At 44.6% G+C, this 9845-nt stretch overlaps 1 protein-coding gene across 1 annotated transcript; it reads right to left on the reverse strand.

Annotated features, from left to right (window-relative positions):
* Window positions 1-1652: 1652 nt before the first annotated feature.
* LOC308219885 (interferon-induced very large GTPase 1-like) lies at window positions 1653-9191 on the reverse strand (the record flags this gene model as incomplete). Its single annotated transcript, XM_080615470.1, is given in 3 exon segments — window positions 1653-8333; window positions 8337-8968; window positions 9058-9191. Coding segments are annotated over 2 exon segments (7311 nt in total). The 5' UTR covers window positions 8967-8968; window positions 9058-9191.
* Between the last annotated feature and the right edge of the window lie 654 nt (window positions 9192-9845).

The following is a 9845-nucleotide window of genomic DNA, read 5'->3' on the forward strand; positions in this document are numbered from 1 at the left end:
AATCCTAAAATCACAAAATTGTTTGGGTTGGAAGAGACCTACAAACCCCTTTAGATGCTGCTGGTAAGAGCATGTAGGATAAGAGCTCGTCTCTGCTGCTCCTGGAGCAGATGGCAGCTTCTTAATTGCCAGAGCTAGTTCAAAGGTGCTCTCTAGGGCAGGAAATCATAGAATCACAGACTCATAGCATGGTTTGGGTAGGAAGCGACCTTCAAGCTCATCTAGTTCCAACCCTGCAGCTAACTTGAAAATAAAGGATGCAGAGACCAGTCCAGTCTAACTCAACTAGTTTATTAGCAAAGAGTACAAGCGATTATAGTGAATAACCACTTTAGCCAATGTTCCAGGAGGGCTTGTCCTTGGATTTCCAGTTACCTTGCAGGAACTGCACAGCAAAAACTGCCAGCCAACTCAGTGATGCAGTCCCGGCTGGTTACATGTTCTCCAGATCATGGTTCCACTGCCACCAGCCTGTCCTGACAGCATGAACATTAACGTCACACACTGCTGATGGCTGCTGAGGAAGCTGCAAAGAGACATAATCTTCCACATTGGTTATACGAAGGTTTTCACTCAGCAGCTAAGCAAATAGAAGAGCAGTTGCTTAGCAGTGGCTAAGAGGTGGAGGAAAGTTCAACAGGCCCAGCCAGGAATGGCTCATCTTAACAAATGAAGTATGCTTAATAAACCACTAATGAAATTAAAACTTAACTAAAGTTTTCTAAACTAACTAAAAGTTTTCTAAAACTAACCAAATTAAAACTTAATTAAACCACTACCTAAATACACATGTGGTGTTAACTGCCCTAACAATGTCAGACAGAACAGCTACTAACTTGAGTACTAGCTTAGTTTATCAATAGGGGATCGATAAGGGAATGTTAATACTGAAAAGTAAACCAGCAAAGCTTGCAGCCAATGTTGAGCTGCTTTCAGATCCCACAGCCTTTTCTTTAAGCATGACAAGTACTTGCTGCAGGAAAAACTAATGTCTGTCAGTGTCACTTTTATTCTGATAGCAGCTGATAAAATAGGTACTTTCAAATGCTGCCTTTGCTCTTCACCTGGTCTTAATCTTGTTTATGTGACTCCTCACTGCAGGAATGTTTTTTGGTTTTGATATAAGACAAAGCAGAGGTTAATGTCTGTGCCAAAAAAGGAAGAAGATTCTGAGTATCATAAAGCAAGGGAATTTCTGAGGCAGGAGTAGCACCCAACTTTGTCAGCAATTAGTATCATTCATGTAGCTTGAGGCTGCATATATATTTTATACATTGTATATTGTGACAATATTTTGTGGGATTACTTATACTATGCTCTTCTAAAATGCAAAGCGGTTGCAGTTCTTCCTTCATATTACAGAATCATAGAAAGGTTTGGGTAGGAAAGGACCATAAGATCGTCTAGTTCCAATCCCCCTGCCATGGGCAGGGATGCATCACAGTAGACCATGTCCTCCAAGGCTCTGTCCAACCTGGCCTTGAACACTGCCAGGGGTGGAGCATTTACCACTTTTTTGGCCAACATGTTCCAATGCCTCAGTACCTTCACAGTAAAGAACTTCTTCTTTATATCCAGCTTGAACTTCCCTTGTGTGAGTTTGAACCCAATGCCCCTTGTCCTATCGCTACAGTCTCTGATGTCGACCTGGCCTAAAACTTCTTCAATTCATCAAGCGCTTCCTCCTTTGTAATTCTCTGCCATGAGGCAGGGATTTCTCCTTTGCCATGAAACTTCCCATTGTGCAAGTTTTCAAGCTCTGTCCTGAAATGACACACAAACCATTTCCAGTACGCTTGCATTGATGTATCAGGAAGAATTAGCCAATTGGAATAAGGAAGTCCTGCATCACGGTATTTCTTGTAAGGGATCCATGTGTTTTCAGCAATCCTGAATGAATTGTTACTCACAATACTACTAGAACAAATATCAATGACAAGATTGTCTGGTTTATACCACCTGTAACCTGTCAAAACTTGAGGACGATGGAAGACAAGTTGATGGTCTCCATCATGATGTGGCATAGTGTTTGTGCAAACAGCCCCACAAAAGGGACACTGATTCCAGCATCCTGAAAATTGCTCAGCCAAGATTGCGTGAGGCTGCTTTTCAAATATGCTCATATCAGCATTAGAAAACTCTTCCTTGAGACTGTCCTTCAGGGAAGCCAATGCTTCTGTCATGGCATTTTTCAGGAAGTCTATGTCTTTTATCTCCTGATGCTCAATGCTCCTCAGGTTGCTTCTGGGCAAGATTAGCACCTCTCTAAGTGCCTTGCAAAATTCATCCAGCCAAAGAGAGATTTTGTCATTTCTGTCTCTTCTGTCTTTGACAATCTTTGTTGATTGAAAAACAGCTGACAGGATGCTTTCATAGAGGTGAGTAAGGGAGTCATCTAAAAACTTCTCCAGCCTCCTGTTCTTATCTAAACAGTACATCTCAACACGTCTCTCAATGTAAGTCTTCATAAAGTCTCCTGAGAAATTAAGATACTCCTGGAAATGCTCAAAGTTTTCTTCCTCTGCCAGATATTTCAGTATGCAAGCTTCCAGAGAGGATCTATTGCCACTGAAATCTGGCAGCTTATCCCTGATGTCTTGAGCTATGGTAAGAGCTGTCCTCTCATAGATTGCCTGGTGAAGAGCTGGGGCAATCTTGTCACACAGGAAAACAGCAAACGTTGTGATAGAAGTGGCCCCTTGGCAAGAGATCTGGAAATATTTAAAGAAAGCTTCTCTCTTGCTCGCCAGGTAGATGGCTGGATCATTTACTTTTTTGAATGCTTCCTGCATGTCTTTAAATCTTTTTGCTGCCATTCTGCACAGATACAGAGATAAATCTATTGCATAATCGGTATTAAAACTGTATTTTGCATTGCTTGGGACAGAGCTCATACCCTTCTGTACTTCATTTAGTATTTCATGAATAAAACTTTGACTATAATCCCTTTTCTCCAGTTCCTTCTTATCAATGTTCTTTGTCACACACCATATGATGTTATTTGTAATGTGTTGTGTGTTGCTCATATCAGCATGATCAAAATTCTTAACAAAGTGCCAACATTTTTTCTTAGTGATGTGTTTTTCAAAGTTAACAGAAAATTCTTTGGTTTTTGGAAATTCCTTTATCCGTGCTAGTAAGTTATGCTTCTTAAAGTGATCTAGAAGGACATCTTCTATTTCCCTATCGATATCAACCTGTACCAGAGGGGGTGCAGCAGAGGAGACTTCAGCAACCCAGCTATTCCAGAGACGAACAAAGTTGTCTCTGAGTTCACTTTCAGTTAGTCTCTGGCCTTTTAGAGACAGAGCCATCTCCCTACTCTTTCTCAAGAGCTCACTTTCATATTCTGACTTCCTTTCATCCAGTTTACACTGGTTCTTCTTTAGTTCGATCAGATTCTCACACTTCTTTCTAGTTTCACGAAGGAGAGACTCCTTTAGTTCATTCAGCTTCAGTTCTGTGATGACCCTCCACTGGGCCAGTATCTCGTGGTCTTTCTCCTCAGTGAAATACTTTTCCATGTCTTTCATGATGTCATCACTTGTCTTTTGCACTAGATTTTCAAGGCTTTCTCTGTGGACCTCCTGCATGTCCCCATTCCGAACTTGATTGTCCAGTTTCATTTGCAAGTCTAAGACATGACTCCTCATCTGCCAGCTCCACTGGCCAAATGCGGTTTCCAGCTTCTTGTACGCAGCAATCTCCACTGAGTTCTTGAAGCTGAAAATGAAGTTTTCATTCAGCAAAGCGTTCCAGAGATCACTAATACGAACTTTCAAGCTCGAGAGCCTCAAAATACTGCCTGGTGGTCTCTTCTTGGCAGCTTGGAGAATATTGCTCTTTAATTCCTGGACGTTCTGGCTGTAGGTGGAGTTGAGTGGTGCCATTGGGGGGTTTCCTTCCCACAGATGAGAAAAGTAATGAATATGGGTGTTCACATCGAAGTGAATGACGTCGCTGAAGCAGTAGGCATCACAGAATTCCTGCTGGGCAGCTGTCACAGTCATTTCATCCAGCTTTTCCTGGAGGCGTCTTCGTCCTTCCATGTTTTGTTCATTGGCAGTTATTTCTCCCACATTTTGGTGTGCAAACAGGCAGCTTGAGGAAAGTTTTACTTGCTTCATCCTCAGAAAAGCCTGGACTGCAATCTGGAGGACATCTTGCATTTCTGAAGGATTTTCTCCGAAGATGTTTATCAGAGTCATGTTGCCAATGCCAATGACAAAGGTGGCCAGCTCATTGTCATGGTTAAGGGAGTGTTTACTGGCCATCTCTATGGCACGAAGTCCCTCTGTGTCAACAACTAGCATGTAACTGAAGCCCAAATCTTGTTGCAGCTTCTCGTCTACTGTAATTAGCTGCATAAACGCTCCCCGGGTGCATCTCCCTGCACTGACATTAAACTGAAGACCAAACATGGCATTCAGCAAGGTTGACTTCCCTGAGCTCTGGACACCGAGCACTGAGAGAACAAATACTCGTTTGTCCCCTAGCTTATTAATTAATCTGTCAAAGATTGCATTGACCCATTGTAATGGTATGTAAGAAGCATCACCATCCATCAGCTCGATAGGATACCCTGAAACCATCAGATCAGCTGCAATTTCAGGTAGTTTGATAAAACATTCATCCTTTGAGTTCATAGATTCCAGAGCTTCATAAATCTGCCCTACCTCTCTCAAAATATGCTCAAGGCCAATGGACGAAGCATTAATTTCATTGGAGAGGGCATCTGTATTCTTCAGCAACTGAGGTTTCAGATAGGTTTTGTCATTGCTTTTTGTTATTGCCAGGATTTGAGACCATAAAAAGTGATATTCTTTCTTCAGTTCATCAAGGCGGTCAGAAGACAGATCATCCATGAAAACCTTCATCCAGTGCAGGAAGTATTTCTTGGTATCTGCTGGCTGTGACTGGAGAAAGCTAAGGACTGATTTCATCAGCTGATTGAGGGGGAACGCTTGCTCTAGTTGTTTTCTTCTTATTGCTGACTTCTCCAATTCAGTTTGGCTCCTATGATGCTCTATGCTCTGGTTCCTCTTTTCCTGCAAGCGAGTGAGTTCTTTGTCCTTTTTGCACCACATGTGCCACAGTTTTCCTTGAAGAGGCAGCAGTTGGGATTTGATCTCAAACAACTTCTCTCCTTTCAGAAGCTTCACCAGCGCCTTTGCCTTTTCTTTGGCTGTTACACATGCATCTATATCTTCATCAACTAAGAATCCATGCTTGCGAGCTTTGTCCAGGCAGGCATCAAGGCTGAAAAGTGTGTTAGACCCTTCCACAAGTTCTCCAATGGTTTTTTTCAGCTCGCCCATTAATTCTGCTTCGTTTCTGTTCTTGATACCTATTCTTATGTTTTGCCTAGATCGGCCAGCGGCAATGTTCTTTTTTTCAGTGAAAAGACAAACCAGAGGCCTCTGCGACTGCCACAGGTCATGTAAAATTTTCATCCCTTTCTTGTCACTCTGATCAAACTCAGCTACAAGAACCACGTTCACAGCTGATATCTCCTGTAGAAACTGCAGCTGTTCTTCGTGGTCCCTTGCATCTCCGTGCAGGTTACAAAAAGCAACACAGCAGTCAAAGCTGTCATCATCACTGCCCCGGGGACAGTACCAGGAGATCTCCACAACACCTTTCATCAGCAAACAGTCTTTGGTGCTGCCTTTGCAATGCCGGTGGAAAAAAGTGTTATGTTTGCCCAGCAGAGCATTCAGGATCTGAGACTTGGAAAAGGAGGGAGAACTGCCAATCCGTATGAAGGACACGATGGGTGTCTCTGCTTGATAAATGAATTTGGTTTTGTAACTGTTAGTTCTGACCTGCTTTCCTGGCTTCTCAGCCTCTTTCCAGCTCTTCTTTATCTGGCTGAGGGACCGGAGGGGAAACTCTATCTTTGAAGTGCACGGGTTTGGTACCAGGAGAGGTAGTGCAAATTGGCAGAAAGCAAGCTTTGTTGAAATGTACTGTCTCATGAAATCATCAGCACAATGAAAAATTGCCATCTGGAGGTCCATGGGGTGCACACAACTGTCTTTGGTTGCAGATTCAGGGACTTCTTCCTCCAAATCAGTGAACAAGTCAAAGGAATCTGAGGGTTCATGCTCTTGCTCTGTGGGGTTTGGCATAGGTGCGGGTCCTGGGTTGCTCTCATCCCTGCAAGTCAGGTACCTCACTCGATAATCCACAGTTAATAGCTTTTGCAGGAAGTAAAATGGTAATTCATTGTCGTTGCTAGGCTGGCTGTCATGTAAAGATTTCTTGTATATGATGTGGAAGTCTTCTGTCCCCATCTTCCTCGGATAGTGACTTTCCAGTCCAAGGCGCTTAAGTAAGCGGAGGAACTCTTGATTTGTAATGGCTTGATTTGCTTCAGCTTCACTGCTGTCTGATTTGGATTTGGACTGACTGGAAGGCTCTGGTCTTTGAAAAGTGTCTTTCATGTCTTTGATTATACTGTGTTTCTTCAGATCGGCACATGTGTCCTCCAAGCGCCCACTGACAAGGGAATGCAAGTCCTTTTCCAACATCTCCCAGTCTTTGAGTGCACGGAGCTTTTCAAAGAGAGTTTTTACCTCTGTGGACCATAAGTTTTTCATTTGATCTTCCATGAAAGTTAAACGCTCATTCTTCTGCTCAGGGGACACCTCTTTATATTCAGGTGTTACCTTTAGACCTGTCAGCAGCAGGAAAGCCTGAGCTCTGTAAACATCTTGTTCCTTCAGACTCAGATACTCCTTATGTCCCTCTTGCATTTCATTTATCATGAAGTTAATTTCTGGACATCCAAGGAGGTACTGAAAATTGTTCTCTTCCATCTGGTATCCTGTGCTGGTTGTAATTAGAAGTACTAACAGTTCTATGTCTTTCTGTGCCCTTCCCCGGAGAACCTGGAGTAAAGAATAAACAGTTGAGCTTATAGTCAACGTGGCTTTTACTTTTGCTTCATGAATGGCAGATGCTGCGGTTTCTGGTGCATAGGTGACTTCCTGGATGTACTCCTTCATTTGCAGCAGTGTGTTGGTGAGATCTTCAAGCTCAGAAACACTGTGAGTTTCAGGAAGCGTGTGCTTGTTATCGAAGATCCATTGCATAATGAAGGAAGACCTAGGGAAGTCCTTGACAGAATAGACATAAGGATCCAGGAGGCACTTCAACAGAGACTTGATACACATGGTGTTTTCTGGAGGTGACTTCCTGAAAAACAGAACAGTATTCACAAGGAACTCCTGCAGTCCTTTGTCTGACAGGCATATGTTGATCCAGACATTATGGGTTTTGGTTTTTTTATTCAGATTCTGTTTGAATGTTATCAGCGTGGACAGTTTCTCTTCATCCACTGTCACCTCCCAGGCCTTCACACACTCCATGAAAGCTCTGGCCTCTTCCACCGCACTGACCAGTTCCTCTCCAAACGTGATGCTGACACACTGATTCGTTAACTCTTCGTATGCAGCCCTGAGGCTGCTGCTCATTTGACAGCTGGACTTAAAATCACTTCTGTGATTGAACAGGATTATATCCCACACTGGGATCAGTTGAAAGCCTCGATCAATAACACACCAGGTTGTGTTATTACTTACAAGCCCCAGTTTCCACTGAGGAAGAAAATTTGTCTCTGGTGGGCCCCCTGTGTTGGTCACGTCGTGCTGAACTGCTATGTGGGCTCTCCTTCCATCTCTTCCCTGAGAAGAAGCATGTGAGCTGTATGTTGAACCTTCCACATTCCCTCCCATGCTGACACCGAAGTTGCTGTAGGTGGCCCTTACATAGCCATTCAGTGATTCAGATACTTGTTGCTTCATCTCTTCCCACTGCTCAGCTCTGAATCCTGCTATAGATGCCTTCCACCGGAATATCCCCCCAAAGTGGAGGGGACCCTGGTTTACGTGGGACCCAAATGTGCTGAAGAAGCTCCTACACCTGCTCTTCAGCATGTTGGACCTGTCTTCTTCCGAAGCGCTGCTCAAAAGATGCTCGATGTCTTTCAGCTCCTGCAGGGCCACATCTGTTAGGTGAAGCTGATGCTTTTGGAAGTAGCAGGAGACCAGAGGCATGTAGTAGTACTTGGTGGTGCAAATGTAGCTCTGCTCAGAGTGGGACTGGTGGGTCTCCTTCGACTGTGAAGAGCTGCTGTAATCTATGTCAGTGTCAACATTAAACCCCCAGAACCCAGCTTTGGCAGAAACGGTGATGCTGAACCCCAGCCTCTCCATGGACTTGGTGAAAGCAGCTTCTTCTGCAGAGGAAGAGAACTCCTTCATCTCAAACAGAGACCCTTGCTCTGGACCAGCAAGCCTGAATCCATCCGGAACCCGGATGAGCTGGTCTCACTTTGCCAGCACATCTTCAAAGCTGCTGGTTTTGTAGATGCCTTGCACGGCCAGTCCCCCTGACGCCCGCCTCAGGACCTCCATGTCAGAGACAATTTCAGCCTTGCTCACTATCAACTCCTGCTGCTCCAGCTGCTTCTGGATGTTCTCCAGCAAATCCACCAGTGACTTCTCTGGTGGTGGCCAGTACTCTTTGGGAATCTCAATGGCTTGCCACAGAGCCTCCTCTTTCTCTCTTATAGCATCTTTACTGTGGCTGTGGCTGTTGCGCATTTCTTTCAGCTCCTTCAGGAATAGCTTGGCTGCTTCTTGTCTCTGCTTTGCTATCTCCAAGTGCTTCTTCTGCACCTCCTCAAAAGTCTTTTCTGCATCTCCTTTGTTGACTGTTACTCCCAGTAGCTTTTGGAGAGCCCTTTTTTCCCAGGGGTGCCTTACTTTAGGCTCCAGCTTCAGGTAGTCTTCATATTGCATATGTTTCAGGGCTTCTTTGGACTTGACTCCCAGTATTTTCGACAGTTTGGGAAGCCAGTGTTTATCATCCAGTCCTTCTTTCTCACATGCTTCTGCCAGTAGTTTTTTTGCAAGATTTGCCTTTTCATCATCATTTAGTATGTCCTCCTGTGAGCCCATGGCTGTGGAAGAATAAAACAGTCTCTTTTTAAGGTGTGTTGTCAGAGGCTCTGGCCTCTTATAAGAAGGTATGGAATCTGATTCATCTCACCTCAAGCAGATATTCCCTTTGGTCAGACACTTGACTTTGCAGAGAACACAAACAGCCAAGCTCCCCAGCTCAGCTGAGACAGCACACCATCACACAGCAGGCCTGCTAGACAAGGCTGGGGTTTAAGAAGAAGATGGGGACCACCTCAAGAACTCAGGAGCAAAAACACTGGGAAGGAAAGACCCAAAATCCTAAAGGAGAAAACCAGAGAGTCAGGAGATGGCAACCCATCAATGCAGAGGACTCATTCCAGGAAGAAGTGGAGACATCCCCTTCACCAGTAATGACAGCCCAGCCAGCAAAGACACATCAGGGCATTTTTGGGGTGGTGACCACACTGGGGTTTCAACTGGGACATAAATCAACATACCCATTGTGTACATTAGCCCAGGGACAGTTTACAAAGTACATATCTCCTGCTTTAAGAGCCTCTTCTGCACACAGCACAAGGTGGCTCAGGATAGGACTCTAATGCCTGTACACCATAACTACATCACAGGGAGGAAGAGCAAGCCTATCCATGATTCATGTAATCATGGAATGGTTTGGGTAGGAAAGGACCTTACAAGCTCACCCAGTTCCAACCTCCCTGCCATGAACAGGGACCTTTCCGGTAGACCAGGTTGCTCCAAGCCCCATTCAACCTGGCCTTGAACACTGCCAGGGATGGGGCAGCCACAGCTTCTCTGGGCACCCTGTGCCAGGGCCTCACCACCCTCACAGGGAACAACTTCTGCCTAAGATCTCATCTCAATCTCCCCTCTCTCAGGTTAAAGCCATTCCCCCTT

The sequence above is a fragment of the Psittacula echo genome, assembly GCF_963264785.1.
Source record: "Psittacula echo genome assembly, chromosome: 4".
NCBI classification, from domain to species: Eukaryota; Metazoa; Chordata; class Aves; order Psittaciformes; family Psittacidae; genus Psittacula; species Psittacula echo.